Below are 19880 nucleotides of genomic sequence, written 5' to 3'. Positions count from 1 at the left end.
CTTTATTTTTCTGGGCTCCAAAATCACTGCAGATGGTGACTGCAGCCATGAAATTAAAAGACGCTTACTCCTTGGAAGGAAAGTTATGACCAACCTAGATAGCATATTCAAAAGCAGAGACATTACTTTGTCAACCAAGGTCCATCTAGTCAAGACTATGGTTTTTCCTGTGGTCATGTATGGATGTAAGAGTTGGACTGAGAAGAAGGCTGAGCGCCGAAGAATTAATGCTTTTGAACTGTGGTGTTGGAGAAGACTCTTGAGAGTCCCTTGGACTGCAAGGAGATCCAACCAGTTCATTCTGAAGGAGATCAGCCCTGGGATTTCTTTGGAAATAATGATGCTGAAGCTGAAACTCCAGTACTTTGGCCACCTCATGTGAAGTGTTGACTCATTGGAAAAGACTCTGATGCTGGGAGGGATTGGGGGCAAGAGGAGAAGGGGACGACAGAGGATGAGATGGCTGGATGGCATCACTGACTCGATGAATGTGAGTCTGAGTGAACTCCGGGAGTTGGTGATGGACAGGGAGGCCTGGCGTGCTGCGATTCATGCGGTCGCAAAGAGTCGGACACAACTGAGCGACTGAACTGAACTGAACTGAACTGAACTGAAGCTACAGGGAAACACAGTACAATACAGGGAATATAGCCAATATTTTACAATAAGGAGTATAACCTTTAAAACTTGTGACCACTATACTACACCTGTAACTTATATAATACTATATATCAACCATACTTCAATTTTTCTCAGAAAACCAGGGTGTCAAACCTTTTGTTTTGCCAAGACTTAAAAAGTCAGCACTGAAATCTCAAGCTAAAGAGCAGTATTTTTGTTGCAGGTCCCACCCACCCTGCACTGGCTGTACAGACAAAACTTTCTGTGATGAGGACAGTGTTCTCTCTCACTGTCCAACCTTGTGGTCACCACTCTCATGCAGGACTGAGCAGCCACAATACAGGTCATGTGACTCTCAGAACTAACTATTTTTAATTCTACTTAATCCAAGGAGCAACATGACTAGTGGCCACTGCATTGCACCACAAAGGACAGTAAACTTCTTAGAGTAGACCCAGGGAATAGAAAAAAATACTGTGAAAGAATTTGGCTTGCAAACTCTTCAAAATATTGTCTGAGTCACAATGGTTTATCACTCTGTTTAAAAGCTAGTGCTTTTTTGGGACTTCCCTGGTGATCCAGAGGCTAAGACTCCCCAAAGCAAGGGACCCAGGTTCAATCCCCAGTCAGGGAACAAGATCCCACATGCCACAACTAAGACCCAGTGTGGCCAAAATAAATAAATATTGTTTTTAAAAGAACTAATTTTTTTTTATGTTGGGAATGATATACGATGACATGGCCAATTTCTTTTCCTGTTAGAGCTTACCAAGCTCCTCACATTAAATAGTTTTTTACATAAAATGAAGGTTGATAAAAGTAAACACTTATAGAAATATTGGTATTGTGGTTCTTTATAGGAGAAGGATCGAGAGCTTGAAATTAGAAACATCTATTCTAACCGGATAGTCGGAAATTTACATGACAAAGAAGATTATCCAAAAGGTAAAGTGTGTTTCAATTAGTTTTGCTTGAAATCTGTTTTAAAATGTGTAGTTAAATTTTCCTAACTAATATCATCAAGATAATGGACATTTTTTAAAAATTTTATTTATTTAATTGGAGGCTAATTACCTTATTGTAGTGGTTTTTGCCATACATTCACATGACTCAGCCATGGGTGTACATGTGTCCCCTATCCTGAACCCCCCTCCCACCTCCCCCACATCCCATCCCTCAGGGTCATCCCAGTGCACCAGCCCTGAGCACCCTGTCTCATGCATCGAACCTGGACTGGTGATCTACAAATCATCCCACCCTCGCCTTCTTCCACAGAGTCCAAAAGTCTATTTTTTTAAAAAATCATTTTGTTAGGCACTGTAATGTAATATAGAATAATGAAACTGCCCCATGGTTGAAACAGCTAGAAGAAAACAGAGATGCAGTCCTCCCCCATCATCGGCTCAGTCTTATATGTCCTCACTCAGGTGAATGAGGGGATAACTTGCAGTTTAATGCAAAATGTCTGCCAAATACTGAACTTTCTAGGTAGATCTGTCATCCAGTGTGTGGATTTTTTGTTTTGTTTTCTGTTTGGGTTTTTTGTTTTTGTTTTTGTTTTTTTTGTGGAGCCTCATGGCATGCAAGATCCTAGTTCCCAGACCAAGGAAAGGAACTCACACCCCTGCAGTAGAAGCACCAAGTCCTAACCACTCACTGGACCACGAGGGAAGACCTATGTAGATTTTTAAGGTTAACTTTATTTAGGTAACTTTGGCTCAGATGATAAAGAACCTGCCTGCAGTGCAGGAGACCAGAGTTCGATCCCTGGGTTGGGAATGGCAACCCACTCCAGTATTCTTGCCTGGAGAATTTCATGGACAGAAGAGCCTGGCAGGTACAGCCCTTGGGTTGCAAAGAGTCGGACACAACTGAGCAGCTAACACTCTCACCTCAATACAGTGGGTTTCCTGGGTTGCTCAGTGGTAAATCCACCTGCCAATGCAGGAGACAAAGGAGAGGCAGGTTCAATCCCGGGGTCAGGAAGATCCCCTGGAGAAGGAAATGGAAAACCCACTGCAGTATTCTTGCCTGGGAAATCCCATGGACAGAGGAGCCTGGCAAGCTACAGTCCATGAGGTCGCTAAGAGTCAGACACAACTGAGTATGCATAAACCTCAATGCAGTGCATCCATTTTAAGTGTGCAGTTCAGTGGGTTTTGACATCCGCTTATACCCATGTAACCATTACCTCGATCTAGATGTAGAATATGGCCATCTCCTCAGGAGGTGCTCTTATCCCTGGCAGTCAGGTCAGGGATCCTCCAGCCCCAGCCCAAAGCCACCTCTGACTTCCCTTCAGTCACAGTTGTTCAGTTTGCCTGTTTTACAGATTCACAAGTGGGATTATACAGCAGGTCCTCTTTTGTATCTGTCTTCTCTTGTTCAGCATAGTGTGTTTGAGACTCATCTATGCTGTGCTATTTTCATTAGTTTGTACCTTTTTATTGCTGTGTTGTGTTTGTGTTTCATCGTTCAGTCATGTCCGACCCTTTGTGACCCCATGGACTGTATGTAGCCCTCCAGGCTCCTCTGTCCATGAGATTTCCCAGGCAAGAATACTGCAGTGGGTTGCCATTCCTTTCTCCAGGGGATCAGGAGTACCTTTTCCTTCAAGACAGGATGTACTTACTCACTCCCCAACCCACCCTTGACAGACAAGACCTTCCAGCAAGATTCTGCTAAGAAGAGAAACAACAGAAACACTTACCTCTTATTTTGCTAGAGGAAGTAACTATGTGTTTACTTTTCTTTTTTTTTTTTTATTTTTAAACTTTACAATATTGTATTGGTTTTGCCAAATATCAAAATGAATCCACCACAGGTATACATGTGTTCCCCATCCTGAACCCTCCTCCCTCCTCCCTCCCCATACCATCCCTCTGGGTCATCCCAGTGCACCAGCCCCAAGCATCCAGTATTGTGCATCGAACCTGGACTGGTGACTCGTTTCATACATCATAGTATACATGTTTCAATGCCATTCTCCCAAATCTTCCCACCCTCTCCCTCTCCCACAGAGTCCATAAGACTGTTCTATACATCAGTGTCTCTTTTGCTGTCTCATATACAGGGTTATTGTTACCATCTTTCTAAATTCCATATATATGTGTTAGTATACTGTATTGGTGTTTTTCTTTCTGGCTTACTTCATTCTGTATAATAGGCTCCAGTTTCATCCATCTCATTAGAACTGATTCAAATGAATTCTTTTTAATGGCTGAGTAATACTCCATTGTGTATATGTACCATAGCTTTCTTATCCATTCATCTTCTGATGGGCATCTAGGTTGCTTCCATGTCCTGGCTATTATAAACAGTGCTGCGATGAACATTGGGGTACACGTGTCTCTTTCCCTTCTGGTTTCCTCAGTGTGTATGCCCAGCAGTGGGATTGCTGGATCATAAGGCAGTTCTATTTCCAGTATTTTAAGGAATCTCCACACTGTTCTCCATAGTGGCTGTACTAGTTTGCATTCCCACCAACAGTGTAAGAGGGTTCCCTTTTCTCCACACCCTCTCCAGCATTTATTGCTTGTAGACTTTTGGATAGCAGCCATTCTGACTGGCATGAAATGGTACCTCATAGTGGTTTTGATTTGCACTTCTCTGATAATGAGTGATGTTGAGCATCTTTTCATGTGTTTGTTAGCCATCTGTATGTCTTCTTTGGAGAAATGTCTATTTAGTTCTTTGGCCCATTTTTTGATTGTGTTTACTTTTCAAGGCAACAATCTCTTTGCTTTTGGTTTATAATCCAGAATAACAGCCAGCAGAGATGATAAAATCAAACATGGGGTTATTTAAATAGGATAAAACCTCTGAGGAAAGTGGCTACCAGATTTAGAAGTCGTGAACTTTAGCATGGGTGATCTAACCATTGATAACCAAGAGCTCTGACGCAGGAGACATGGTGGTGCCCCTCTCGCAACTGCAGAACTATGCTCCTGAACCTCTCCTGCCAGCAGGGGCCGCTGTGTCCTCCCAGAGCAAGGCCCACCCATCCTCATGCCTGCTTGTATGGGTACCACTGTGATACCCATAACCTCCGCGGCCCAAAACAGGACAAAAATGCTGACGTGGTAGAGGAGAAAGTGAAACTGGCAAATGTTTGATATTTACTGAACATCTTTAGAAAATGTCTAGTATACTTTGTTTCGTTATTACATTACCAACTTCAGTTGTTATTTTCTATTTAAAATCAACATTGCTTCCAAATGCAAGCTATGCTTCTTACATATATTGAATGTACCTGTTCTGTAGTTTCTTCAACGAAGTCAGTACAAGCAGACAGGAAAAGTTTTCCATTTATAAGTATGCGACACCAGGAAACCCAAAAATCGGAAGATGTTGCGTCTTGGACAACTAAGGTACAGCAAATTTGAGTTCTTGAAGTGTCTAATTACACATACTTTTGCAAACATAGGCTTTACACACTCGTTCTATACAAAAAGTAGTTGTAGTCATCAAATAAAGCACAATTTAAAATTATCTCTACCACCAAAAAATATTTTTTGCCACTTTTCTAATTATAGAGCAAAAAGACAACAGGAAACAATGGTCATAAAGAAAAATCTATTGAAATAATCCATGCAATGCCTCCCTGTATCACCAAACTACCAAACCAAGAGGATTCCAAGAGAAAATATGAAGGTAATTTTAACAACTAGTAAAAGTCTCCTTTACACTTTGTTTTTTTAAGTTGTGAATTACTCACTGTGTGTGTGTTTAAAAGTATACATAAAACAGATGTGTTCAGTTGAGAGAACCGTTATAAACACCTGCATAGCCACTACCTTGTTTAAGAAACAGAACATGAGCATCCCCTGGGACACCCTGTGGGCCCTTCATAACCATAACGTTCTTGCCCTGCCCCATCACCACCACCAAAAGCAACCTCGACATTCCATTTTCTGCCACAGCTCCCAAACCTGTGTGTATCCTAAACAACATATTCACTTTTGAAAAACTGAGTCTCAAACCCAAACCCAGCTGAATTAAGGAAAGCACCGCCCCTGAAGAAGATTCCAGAGCAGGCAGGCTGGACACAAACTGGCTGCAGCTTCCCTGAGGGCACAGGGCCTGGCCAGGGTCAAGGTCACTCACAGTCCTGGGGGATGGGGACCCATAAGAGCCAGACACGTGGCAGGGTTGCTCTGCTGGTGCAGGGAGAGGCCCTGTGCACTGGGCTCTGGAGCATTCTCATCCCACCCAGGCTGCAGACATCACAGGGGGAGGGACGCCTCCACCAGGCTGTGGGCCAGTCAGGATGGACCAAGGACGCTAGAGGCTGGGGAGTTAGCTAGCAGAGTCTTGGTGATGCCAGCCCTTAAGGTTTAAGCCCTTGGCGTCAGGCCTGGTGGTGCCCTTTGCCTCTGTGGTCCAGGGCACAAGGTCACAACCCTTCCTGCTGGTTCCTCCCCCCTTCTCCCCCTCCTCCCTGTGTCCTTCTGTAATGAATGCCATCCTGGACAAGGAGCAAAACCTCTACTGGCTTTTTGAGAAACAGGTGCACATTAGGCAACCCTGTGCACCTTTCCCTGGGGATGTCATGGTTCTACCCTAAACTTGGTTAGTAATGGACTGGCAAGAAAATTCTAGGCTGAAGATCATTTTCCTTCAGACTGTTGAAGACACTCCCCCATTGTTTCCATGTTAAATTATTGATATAGGGGCATCTGGGGACCCTCCACCCAGCTGGGCAAGCACAACCCCCTGGAAAGAGCAGCCATGGGAAAGACCTCCCAGGGGGGCCTCAGGGCCTCGGGCAGTGGGCCTGGAGAGGCCACATCTTAGCTGTGGGGCCCAAGTGGCTTTATTTTCCTTTTGTACTGTTTATTTAGTTGGCCATGCCAGGTCTTAGTGGCAGTATGTCCAACTCTTTGTGACCGCAATGGACTATAGCCTTCCAGGCTCCTCTGTCCATAGGATTCTCCAGGCAAGAACACTGCAGTGAGTTGCCATTTCCTTCTCAAGGGGATCTTTCTGACCCAAGGATCAAACCTCGGTCCCCTGCTTTGCAAGCATATTCTGAGCCACCAGGAAAGCTTTATTTTCTTTTTGTAATGTTTATTTATTTGGGTGGGCTGGGTCTTAGTTGCGACATGTAGGATCTAGTTTCCTGACCAGGAATCAAACCCAGGCCTCCTGCATTGGGAGTGCAAAATCTTAGCCACTGGACCACCAGGGAAGTCCCCAAATGACCTTGCTGCTGCTGCTGCTGCTAAGTCGCTTCAGTCGTGCCCGATTCTGTGCGACCCCATAGTTGGCAGCCCACCAGGCTCCCCCGTCCCAGAATGAAGTTTAAACAACCCCAGGTCTGGCTGCACCACCTGGAAAGCCACTGCTCCAGTGCAGTAAATACTGGTATTGTTTACGTTTTCCACCTGTTTTTAGTCCATTTTGGTAATGGCTCAGAAGATAAAGTATCCGCCTGTACTGGTATTGTTCATGCTTTCCGCCTGTTTTTAGTCCATTTGATAATGGCTCAGAAGATAAAGTATCCGCCTGTACTGGTATTGTTCACGTTTTCCGCCTGTTTTTTAGTCCATTTGGTAATGGCTCAGAAGATAAAGTATCCGTCTGTAATGCAGGAGACCTGAGTTCAGTCTCTGGGTTGGGAAGATCCCCTGGAGAAGGAAATGGTAACCTGCCGGCTCCAGCCCCGGCTGATCCAGGGAATTCGAACGGGAGACGGCGTCAGCGAGTACACTGGCTTTAATTAAATATTAATCAAAGATATAAAGAGTAATAGAATAAGGATAGCTCAGTAGGAAAATTCAGTGGAGGAAAGAGGCTGAGTAACTTGGTTTATGCGGAAAACCAATAAAACTTCGAGACAAGAAGTTTGCACCACTTACGTAGGCCACAGGCGTCCTTCCGTTCTCCTGTGGAAGAGGAGACACTGAGGCCTCCCCGGATGGATCTTAGAAGCCCAGGCAAAATTAGTAAGCTTGGCGGGGCTCCGCTCTCCAGATGGGAACTCAGCCAGAGGTTGAAAGAAAGAATGACATGGGGAGACCAAGCTTTGGTGAGCAAGGCCCGTAGCTTTATTTTCAACAGGGGCTTTTATACCATAAGTTGTACATAGAGGATAATAGAGGGTGTGAAATCATGCAAAGTCAGCAGTCTTTGATCCTTATCAAAACCAGGGTTTCTTTTCTGCAAACTTATCATATACAAATGGTTTAGGTGATTTACATCATCTTCTGGCCAGAAGGCCTATTAACATTTTATGACTCTTACAAAGGTTTGTCAACCATAAGGCTTATTTTCTCTAAGAGTAATTATTTTAAAGTTTGGCGCCATCCTCCGAAGGTGTTAGATAAAGTTGCATTCCTATAGGGCAGAGGTGCAGTGGGTTTACAACAAAGGAAAGAATTTATTACCTTAAGGGTCTAAAGTTGCTAACACCAAGGCCACTACTTATTTTTTCCTACATACCAACTATATTAATTAATATACATTCAAGGATACAATACAGGGGATGTGGAAACTTGGCAGCAAGCATTGGCTCATCAATGAAATCTTCTACTAGTTTTATTCTGACAGCTTCTAACTCTCCGAGAGGCTCTAAGCTATTTGAATATCTTAAGCTTCCCGTGCCTCTCACGGTTGGGAGACTGTAAACTATCATATGCATAGCTGTAGGAGTCCGGGTAAACTTGTCAGGCAAGTTAGAGAGCCATCTGACGGGTTTGGATTTAAACACTCCTATTATGCCCAGGAACTTTATTAACTGGAGCTGTAAGTTAACCCTTTATCAGAGAGAGCAAGATGGTGGTGGGGGAGAGCCCCCCGTAAAGTCAGAGGTGAGAGCACAAAGCAGTAAAGTAGGCAGACTCTGGTTTTGGGGGTAGATGCTCGAGAATATCCAGGGGAACTCCTGAGGCTCGATCCCACCTTTGCGTATGCCGAGCCTCCTTCCTCATGACCTTTGCCATGGACGGAGTTCCTCACGCTGGCTCCTGGCAGTAACCCACTCCAGTGTTCTTGCCTGGAGAATCCCATGGACAGAGGAGCCTGGTGGGCTACAGTCCATGGGGTTACAAAGAGTCAGACACCACTGAACAACTAACACACACACATATTGTCCTAGAAATTTTCTTCATTTGCTTGACAAATATTTTCTGAGCATATACTGTGTGTCTGGGACTGTTCCAAATACTGGGGGAAAATGCCGCGCCCTCGGGATCCTGTGCCCTTGGGGAGATCGGCAGTGATGAAGGGCGATGGGTATGAAAAAGAGGGTCCAGACTAAGGAGGGGGTGGTGAGGGGGGGTGGAGGGAAGGACGAGGTTGAGTCCAGACAGCTCAGGAGAGACCAGTAAGGACATGACCTACTCCTGGCACAGAATGTCCTAGGGATACCAGGGCCAGAGGAGGAGTCATACAAAGGCTGTGGCCTCCAGGAAGGTCCCCAGGAGCTGGAACCAGCTGGAGCAAAGGAGGGAGCAGACCCACTTCTGCTCCAGAAGGAGGCCAGGAGGGGGCAGGGGAGGCAGGGGAAAACAAGCATGTTCCCCCCGTGGTCTCAAATGTTAACATTCTCATCAGGTGTTATAGGGCATAACATTAGCAGTTATTTACAAGTCATTATATGTTTGACTAGCTTCTAGGCTCACCGTTAATTCTTGAAACATACTACTTTCTCCTCCCAGTATTTTTTTTTTATTTTTCCTAGAGTGTAGGTAAATTATTTTATTCAAGAATTTATTCCCATGAGAAAACATTTCAACTCTCTGCATACCCAACTGTGTCCCCATTCTCCCTCACAAACAATGGCCTCGCTGAGTGGCTGGCAGGGAGTGATGCTGTTTCCTCAGAACCCATGCAGGTCTGGTCCTGGGACAAGCAGAGGGCTGCACAGAGGACTTCCTGGGTGCCTGGGGAAGAAGCAGCAGAGGAAAGAGCATCTCTACACTCGACGGTGTTCTGCAGTTGTCTCTTCTGTCAGCACATGCTACCTTCTCCTTCTCTATAATTACTGCCCAGATTGCACAGCCCCACGTGTTCTTGGGGGCTTCCCAGGTGGCACTAATGGTAAAGAATATGTCTGCCAATGTCAATGCAGGAAACATAAGAGACTGGGTTTGGTCCCTGGGTTGGGAACATCCCCTGGAGTAGGAAATGGCAACCGACTTCAGCATTCTTGCCTGGAAAATCCCATGGATGGAGGAGCCTGGGGGTCTACAGTTCTTGGGTCCTAAAGAGTTAGACACGACTGAAGAGACTTAGCATGCATGCACTTGCTCTAATTGATTCAACCAGGACTCCTTCCAGGGATATTCAGGATGTTTCACTCTTACTAAATCAGGCTACAGTGAACATCCTTAGACACACTTTTGTATATTTTGGTAGGCTTTGGTTCTAAAAGGGAAGTTGTTGGGTCTAAGGGCATGCTCACCTAAAATTTTGATAGATATTTCCAAATCACCATCCAAACTACCTACCATCTTACTCATCCACCAATGGGGAACAAAAGTTTCCATTTCCCCATATTCTCACCAGTTCTGAAAATTACTTGCCAATTGGATGAGTGAAAAATACTCTCATTGTTTTTTAATTGGCACAACCTAGCTGGTGATGTTGAACATCTGTTATAATATATTGGCAAAGTTTATGAGCATCATTTTCTTTTGGCTTCATACTTTTCACTTACCTGGTATGTTCTAAAAAGTATAACATCTCAGACTTGCTAATAGCACCTTTCCCTGTATTCTAGGGTTGTATGCATTACTTTTATTTCCTCTTTGTCATTTTAATGTGCTTGTCAGGAGGTGTAAATAAGAGTGCTCAACATGCCATCTTGAAACAAATCTATTAATTTTAAAGATCAATAAATTGACCATTTTTCTACTACAGATTTATCCAAGGAAGAACAACATTTGGAAGCACAACCATCTCTGAAGAATACTGGACAACAGAGATACAGAACAGAAAATCAAGAAAAGAAGATCACTTTAGTGAAAGAAGAACAGGAACTACCACCAAAAAGAATTGAAGTAATCCATCCCGAAGGGGAAGGTGGTCAGGAAGATGATACAGAAAAATACAAGTTTAAAAGAAGTCCAGAAATCAGTGACATGGGTGATATGCCAGATAAAAATGCTGCTCCACATATCAAAATACCCTTCAGACAAAGAAAGCATTATTCATTCACGGAAGCAATCGAAAACCTGCATCACGGGCTTCCCGCCTCAGGTGGGCCGGCCAACGCAGGCAGCACGAGGTACCCTCATAGCACAGGCAAGCACCACAGTCACTCGGAAGAAATGAAGCTGGAGCATCCTGCCATCGCCTACGAACCCTCCTTCGCTAAATCTTACAGAACAAAGGCAAAAGACACAACTTTCAGGGAGAAGAAAAGCAATCTAATGGAGGAACTTTTTGGATCAGACTATGTCTTAAAAAACAACCAAACAAGTACTACTGTTATGAAAGAGCCCGAGGAGACTTTGCAGAGTACGAAGATACATCATCTACCCACTAGCCAGGCGTCCGCCAGCAATGCTTTTGGAGATTCTGGAGTAACTGTAGTAAATTCTATTAAGTCATCTTCACCCACAGAAGGAAACAGAAAGATAATTATTTAAATATAATCAGTATCCTAACCCACTCTGGCTTTATGGGCCTTTAGTCTTGTAACTTTAATGTGTGTGTTTTCAATACTTAAACTGATTTTTAAAAATTAAGGTTTTGTTTTATTTCTAATCTAATTTTAAAAGTCCACTGTATATTAGCCAATTACATTTCAAATACAAAATTACATCTTTTTTCCTACAACTGAAACATGTCCACTATCATTTGGAAGACTAATTCATTATATTATTTCAATATTCCATAGGGCTCCATAGCTAATAAGTCTAAGTTAGTCAACCCAAAACATACACATCTCATACCTGTCAGAACCTTATCAGGAATCAGACTGCATTGTAACTTAAAAACATGGAAGCAGCTCTGAAAGAGAATATAAGAAATCTCTCTTTTTTTTTTTAAAGAAAAGACAAAAAAGCACATTGATTACCAAGCTTGGTTTTATGAAAATTATTTTTGAGCATCTCTTATTCAGGTAAACTGGGTATCCAGTATCCTGCCCTGGTTGTTAACACTTTCCTCAAGTACACCCAAGAGTCCATATTTTTTATTTATATGTGTTTAATACCTGTAACTTAACCCTTTTTCTATCAATCTTTAACAGTATATTGTAATAATTAGTGTCCACTGGGTTAGCTGCTCAGTCCTAATGAATATATTGATTATACTTAGAATATTTTATATTAGGACTATACAGAGGAGACTGTACTCCCAATGTTAATTAACTTACCTTCATTCATAATATCAGTTCAGTTCAATTCAGTCGCTCAATCATGTCCAACTCTTTGTGACCCCGTGGACTGCAACACGCCGGCCTCCCTGTCCATTACCAACTCCTGGAGTTTACTGAAACTCATGTCCATTGAGTCAGTGATGCCATCCAACCATCTCATCCTCTGTCATCTCCTTCTCCTCCTGCCTTCTTTCCCAGCATCAGGGTCTTTTCCAATGAGTCAGTTCTTTGCATCAGGTGTCCAAAGGATTGGAGTTTTTAGCTTCAACATCAGTCCTTCCAATGAATAGTCAGGACTGATTTCCTTTAGGATGGACTGGTTGGATCTCCTTGCAGTCCAAGGGACTCTCAAGAGTCTTCTCCAACACCACTATTCAAAAGCATCAATTCTTCGGCACTCAGCTTTCTTTATAGTCCAACTCTCATATCCATACTACTGGAAAAACCATAGCCTTGACTAGATGGACCTTTGTTGCCAAAGTATTGTATGTATAAGGGTAACTTATTTTCCACCCTTATGGCAGAAAGTGAAGAGGAACTAAAAAGCCTCTTGGTGAAATTGAAAGAGGAGAGTGAAAAAGTTGGCTTAAAGCTCAACATTCAGAAAATGAAGATCATGGTATCCAGTCCCATCACTCCATGAGAAATAGATGGGGAAACAGTGGAAACAGTGTCAGACTTTATTTCTGAGGGCTCCCAAATCACTGCAGATGGTGACTGCAGCCATAAAATTAAAAGATGCTTACTCCTTGGAAGGAAATTTATGACCAACCTAGATAGCATATTCAAAAGCAGAGACATTACTTTGCCAACAAAGGTCCGTCTAGTCAAGGCTGTGGTTTTTCCTGTGGTCATGTATGGATGTGAGAGTTGGACTGTGAAGAAGGCTGAGCACCAAAGAATTGATGCTTTTGAACTGTGGTGTTGGAGAAGATTTTTGAGAGTCCCTTGGACTGCAAGGAGATCCAACCAGTCCATTCTAAAGGAGATCAGCCCTGGGATTTCTTTGGAAGGAATGATGCTAAAGCTGAAACTCCAGTACTTTGGCCACCTCATGTGAAGAGTTGACTCATTGGAAAAGACTCTGATGCTGGGAGGGATTGGGGGCAAGAGGAGAAGGAGACGACAGAGGATGAGATGGCTAGATGGCATCACCGACTCGATGGACATGAGTCTGAGTGAACTCCGGGAGTTGGTGATGGACAGGGAGGCCTGGCGTGCTGCGATTCATGGGGTTGCAAAGAGTCGAACACGACTGAGTGACTGATCTGATCTGATCTGATCTGATGGTTTTTCCAGTGGTCATGTATGGATGTGAGAGTTGGACTGTGAAGAAGGCTGAGTGCCAAAGAATTGATGCTTTTGAACTGTGGTGTTGGAGAAGACTCTTGAGAGTCCCTTGGACTGCAAGGAGATCCAACCAGCCCATTCTAAAGGAAATCAGCCCTGGGATTTCTTTGGAAGGAATGATGCTAAGGCTGAAACTCCAGTACTTTGGCCACCTCATGCAAAGAGTTGACTCACTGGAAAAGACTCTGATGCTGGGAGGGATTGGGGGCAGGAGGAGAAGGGGATGACAGAGGATGAGATGGCTGGATGGCATCACTGACTCGATGGACATGAGTCTGAGTGAACTCCGGGAGTTGGTGATGGACAGGGAGGCCTGCCATGCTGTGATTCATGGGGTTGCAAAGAGTTGGAAACAACTGAGCAACTAAACTGAACTGATTTATAATTTAGACCATATTATTTCAAATATGTTTATGAGTTGGTGTGTAATATTGTTGATCTGAGACTGTAGTTGATCTAAGAAATGTTAAACTTCATTCAAGCCAAGCTGAGGATTAAAACCTGGAGTCAACCTTTCAGAAGGCTCTAGGACTGTTCTGCCCACTAAAGGTCAAAGTGCAGTTATGTAAGTTTTGTGCAGTTATGTAAGTTATGTACATTTTTAAGGCAAAGGGTTATCTATCAAAAGATTATCTACTGTTGCTAGTTTACACAATCCAGATCTACACATACAAACAGTGAATCACCATGATCTTGTCACATCAAGAAGGGAGGTTATCTTCCTGAGCAGTGGTGATCCTTCCTGAGACTAAGAAGGAATGTTATCTCCTAAGGAGGTCTGGTTAATGCAGACACACAACAGACACCAAAGGGGAGAGAGAAGGCCCAATTGGACAGAGGAAATGTTTATGTTTAAAGTCTCACCATAAAATAAGAGCTTTATTTCTTTTGAAATAGCAACACCCTTTTGAAAACTGGGAATAGCCAAATAAATTTTCCAAAGGAAACAGAAGTCATGGTTGGAAAAGAATTATATTTAAAACCAAAGTTCTAAATGCCAGTTCTTTTTTTTTTTTTTTTAATTTTACTGAAAAGCGGGGTCCCCCCTACTTCTCTAGAGCCCCTCAGCAGCCCTCCTCCCTGGAGGTCTTCAGAAGGGCCAGCTGCAGCCCCTAAATGCCAGTTCTAAATACTAGAACTGGTATAAGCTTTGATCTTTATGAAAATCACAGTGGGGGATAAAAAAAAACAAAAAGATAAGGGGAGAGAGGGAGGGAGGAGAGTTAGAATTCTGAGAGGCTTCTAGAGGGGGAGACCTTAATGCACATGACATTATACAACTGCTCAGCTCTACATTCTGGAGAAATGTACTAAAAGGATTCTTAGAAATGGTCGTGGTGGTGGTGTTCATTTGCTAAGTCGTATCCAACTCTCTACAACCCCATGGACTGCAGCACACCAGGCTTCCCTGTCCTTCACCATCTCCCAAAGTTTGCTCAAACTCATGTCCATTGAGTTGATAATGCCATCCAACCAACTCATCCTCTATCATTCCCTTCTCCTCCTGCCTTCAATCTTTCCCAGCATCAGGGTCTTTTCCAATGAGTCAGCTCTTTTCATCAGGTGGCCAAAGTATTCAAGCTTCAGCTTCAGCATCAGTCCTTCCAATGAATATACAGGATTGAATGAAATGGTGTACAGAGTAATATTACAATATTCCAACACCTACTCCTGCTTTATAGCAGATGGAGAATTTCAGGGGATCTTTTCTTATGCCCACAAGAGAAGCACAAATCGTAACATTAAATCAGAGCAATCTAAAAGAGCTTCTGTAGGGAATATTTTAAAATATAATCTAATATAAACTAAGATGGTTATTTTCTGGTCATCTTATTTTAAAAATTATAGGTGTAGGAAGTTAGAGTAATAAATGATTTTTTTATTTCTGAGATTGTGGCCAATTTTTAAATTTATTCTTGGCTTTTTTTTTTACTGTGATTTTCTATAATGAACACAATTTTGTAAACAGGAGGAAAAAAGGTTTCAAAATAAAAACAAGAGAGCCATTTCATGTAGGCTGGTATACAAGGTCCTCTGGGTCTCCTGCTGTAAAAAGGCTAAAAATGCCATAGTAACTATATAAACACATTTCTTGATCAGTTGTTGAGTGGGTAAACACTCAGGAAAGTGGGCACCAGGGAGGCAGGAAGGAGGGCTCTGAAGTCAGCTTCCGCCTAACAGGTTGTCAACTGAAAAAAAGTTATGCTTTATTCCACAGACAAAACTGAGGACCTAAGCCTGGGACTCATCATCTCAGGTCACTCTGAGGGATTGCTCTGAAGAGGTGAGCAAGGTGGGAAGCCAGGGTATATAGTTTTCACAACAAAGACCAGGTAGTCAGAACATCAAAAGATGACTGTTAAAGAAAACCAGGCATCTAAAGTTAAGGAATTTAGTGCACCTACATATGAGAAGATGCAAGAGTCTGGGCTCACTGAAATCATTCCTTTGATGCACACTTGTTCTGAGGCCAGGATCCTGTTTTTTCACATGCTGAGTCTCCTCAGGGCGCACTGCCAGGGCAGCTGCAGCAGTTGACCGCTAGATGGCGGGCATCCTGTTCCACTGGCGCTCACCTTGGGGAGGCTGCAACACCGCGGCTGCAGCATCCTCTGTTAATTGACATGGTGGGGACATTTCTAGTTCCCCGAGCATTTGATAAGTATCCAAAAAGCCTCCAGGATAAAACCCAGAGGACAAAACCAGCCCAAGTAGGAGCCTCAGAGGAGTTCCCTCCCACATAAGGGGACATCCAGCCTCCATGAGCTCCCAAACTGTCTTAAACTCTGAAACTCTGTAACCATAATCAGCATTCATCCTCAGGAAAGCCTGAATTGGGTTGTTGTTGTTCAGTCACCAAGTTGTGTCCTAATCTTTGCAACCCCATGGACTGAAGCATGCAGGCTTCTCTGTCCCTCACCATCTCCCAGAGTTTGCCCAAGTTCACGTCCAATGAATCGGTGATGCCATCCAACCATCTCATTGCCTGTTGCCCTCTTCTCCTTCTGCTTTCAATCTTTCCCAGGATCAGGGTCTTTTCTGGTGAGTCAGCTTTTCCCACCAGGTGGCCAAAGCACCTTGGTGCTTCAGCTTCAGCATCAGACCTTCCTAAGAGTATTCAGGGTTGATTTCCTTTAAGATTGACTGGTTTGATCTCCTTGCAGTCCAAGGGACGCTCAGGAGTCTTCTCCAGCACCACAGTTCAAAAGCATCAATTCTTCAGCACTCTGCCTTCTTTATTGTTCAACTCTCACATCCATACATGGCTAATAGACCATAGCCTTAACCATATGGTTACCCAGTATTTATAATCTAAAGTTTAAAGTGATCAAGGCAAGTGGTATCCCCAGGGCAGTAGATAGGCAAACCCTCTCTGGAAGAAGCTAGCTTTGATCCAGGCCTCAAGAAATTCCCAAGAGAGGTAAGAGAAAGACACAAGAAAACAAAGTGCTAAGAGAACCAACAGGAACAATAGATAATGGGGTCAGCTCTGCAAGTTATTAACATGTTAGTGTTAATACCACTGTGGACAAAAAATCTCATCTGCCATTTCAGTAAACAAAGGATGCTGGGGCCAGAAAACCATCAGCCACTGCAGCTGCCCCTGATGGCCGAGGGAAATTCAGGATGGAGAAAAACAGGATACAGGCCCTGGAGAGTAAACATGTATATCAAAGGAATTGTTTCAGTAAGCCCAGACATCTCAGGGCATGGCTGCATTCCAATAAAGTAAACACACTCAGCCTATAGGCCAAGTCCAGCTGCTGCCTGATTTTGCAAATAGTGTTTTGTGAACCTTGTCCTAACAGATAAACTTCAGGCAGGAGAAAAGTGACTTGAGATGTTTAAAAGGTCTCATGCAAGAGAGTAGTAAATGTGTAATTTTAAGTGACTTACTGCTTTTAAAAATTTTGTATTTATTTTCAGCTGTGCTGGGTGTTCACTGCTGAGCAGGCCTTTCTCTAGTTGGGTCAAGAGGGGACTACTCTCCAGCTGTGGCTCATGGGTTTCTCACTTCAGTGGCTTCTTTTGCTGCTGAGCACAGGTTCCAGGGCACATGGGCCCAGTGGTTGCAGTTCCTGGGCTCCAGAGCACAGGCTCAGTGGTTATGGCACAGGTTTAGTTGCTCCACAGCATGTGGGTTCTTCCCAGAACCGTGTCTCTTGCATTTGTAGATGGATTCTTTACTACCAAGCCTCCAGGGAAGCCCCGACATTACTGTTTTTTATTTAACTTTTTATTTTGTATTGGGATATAGCCAGTTAACCATGTTGTGACAGTTTCAGGTGGGCAACAAAGGGACTCAGCCATACATGTATCCATTCTCCCCCAAACTCCCCTCCCATCCAGGTTGCCACATAACATTGAGCAGAGTTCCCTGTGCTATACAGTAGGATGAACAAGTTAAGGAATTTAGTTTTATATAATTGGTCCCTCATGGTCTTGCAAAAAGGTAAGATACAGCTGAAGTATCCTGTATCATATGTTTATGACAAGCATAGCACTCACACTGGGAGGAAAGGACTGGAGTTAAAGTGTTGTGAGTCTTATACTGCTGATAAGAGTAAAATACTAACTTTTAAGCTCTGATATAAAAATCTAGGGTAAGCACTAAAGCAAAAATCAACTTCAAAACATATGGGAGAGACAGATGTGAAAAACAAAAGGTAATCGTGAGATAAAACAGAGAACATGTCATGGTCTCTGCCCCTGGTTCTGGGCACAAGGCTCCTGAAACACTGGCGATTCCAGTAATGAGATCACCAAGGGCATCTTTTGTTCTGGTATTTGGTCCTTGCCTCCAGCTCCTGGCACTGAGCTCCAGAAGCCCTTGCCATTTCCTGGGTGATGGGAGGGTCTTTTTTCTATGAATTGACTCCGGGTGGCTCCTGAATGGCTCCTGGGTGGGGGCTGGTCACCACGAAGACCAAGCCATGGTTGGAAGTTTGGATCTGTCAGCCATGCATTCCACTGTCTTGAGTGGGGAGGGGCTGAAATGGTGTTAATGACAATCATGCCTACATGCCTACATGATGAAGCCTCCGTAAAATCCCAACAGTACAGGGGTGGGGAGCTTCTGGGTTGGTGACCCCATGAAGATTTGGGGAGACTGGCATGCCCACAGAAGGCACGAAGCCCCTGCACTACGAATTCCTTCCTCTTGATGTTCATTGGGGTTCTTTATCCCATCCTTTATAATAAAACTGGTAATAAAACTAGTAAATGTACATCATTTTGCAGACAAAGGTCTGTATAGTCAAAGCTATAGATTTTCCAGTAGTCATGTATGGATGTAAGAGCTGGACCGTAAAGAAGGCAGAGTGCTGAAAAGTTGATGCCTTCAAACTGTGGTGCTGGAGAAGACTCTTGAGAGTCCCTTGGACTGCAAGGAGATCCAACCAGTCAATCCTAAAGGAAATCAACCCTGAATACTCATTGGAAGGACTGATGCTGAAGCTGAAGCTGAAGCTCCAACACTTTGGCCACTTGATGCCAAGAGCTGACTCACTGGAAAGGTCCCTGCAAAGATAGAAGGTGGGAGGAGAAGGGGACGACAGAGGATGAGATGGTTGGATGGCATCACCGACTCAATGGACATGAGTTTGAGCATACTCTGGGAGACGGTGAAGGACAGGGAAGCCTGGTGTGCTGCAGTCCATGGGGTCACAAAGAGTCAGACATAACTTAGCAACTGAACAGCAAAACAGTTAAGTACGTGGTTTTCCTGAACTCTGTGAGCAGCTCCAGCAAATTAATCAAACTGCAATTGCTGAGGAGAGGGCTGTGGGAACCTCTGATATTCAACTGGTCGGTCAGAAGCACTATGACAACCTAACTTGGGATTGGCATCTGAAGTGGGGGAAGGGGAGGAGTGTTATGGTACTGAGACCTTCACCTGTGGCATCTGAAACCATCTCCAGGTAAAGTTTGTCAGAACTAAGTTAACTTGTTGGACACCAAGCTGGTGTCCCAAAGAGTTGGTTGTTATGGGGTGTGAACTTAAAAAAATATTCACAGCCTTAAAGTTGAGAGTTATGTTTTATTTATTGAGAATTTTTAGGACTTTAAGCCCAGGAGGCAGCACCTCAAGTAACCCTGAGAGAACTGCTCCAAGGAGGTGAGGGGAGAAGCAATAAAACATGATCAATATGCAAAAATCTATTTCTATATACCTGAAACAAAAAATCTGAAATTTTAAAACAATTCCATTTATAGGCATTAAAAGAATAAAATACTAATGCATAAATTTAACAAAAGATATGCAATGTCTATCATTTGAAAACTACAGAACATTGTTGAGGGAAATTAAAGATCAAAATAACTGGAAAGACACCCTTTCAGTGCACAAGGACTGAAAGATAATGTCAAGATGGCAACACAACCCCAGCTAGCATCACTGAAGAAGCTGAAAAGCTGATTCTAAAATTCAGATGGAATCACAAGGGACCTAGAACAGCCAAAAAAAATCTTTCAAAAGAAAAATATTGGAGGCTTCACACTTCCTAATTTCAAAACTTAATACCAAGCAACAGTAATCAAAACACCATGGAATTGGTATGAGAATGATATGTAGATGGAT

The 19880-nt window shown here is 43.4% G+C and overlaps 1 protein-coding gene across 2 annotated transcripts in view; it reads left to right on the top strand.

Moving 5' to 3' along the window:
* Positions 1-11583, top strand: part of LCA5L (lebercilin LCA5 like) — a 41669-nt gene extending 30086 nt beyond the window's left edge. For both annotated transcript variants that reach the window (XM_070387179.1, XM_070387249.1), the window contains 4 exons: positions 1482-1566; positions 4885-4991; positions 5157-5274; positions 10486-11583. In XM_070387179.1, the coding sequence (XP_070243280.1) occupies positions 1482-1566; positions 4885-4991; positions 5157-5274; positions 10486-11216 (1041 nt within the window). In that variant the 3' untranslated portion in view covers positions 11217-11583. The remainder of the gene's footprint in view (positions 1-1481; positions 1567-4884; positions 4992-5156; positions 5275-10485) is intronic.
* Positions 11584-19880: the final 8297 nt, after the last annotated feature.

Source organism: Bos mutus, chromosome 1, assembly GCF_027580195.1.
Source record: "Bos mutus isolate GX-2022 chromosome 1, NWIPB_WYAK_1.1, whole genome shotgun sequence".
Taxonomy (NCBI): domain Eukaryota; kingdom Metazoa; phylum Chordata; class Mammalia; order Artiodactyla; family Bovidae; genus Bos; species Bos mutus.
Note: the sequence above shows the minus strand (reverse complement) of the source record. Positions and strands in the feature narration are given on the sequence as shown.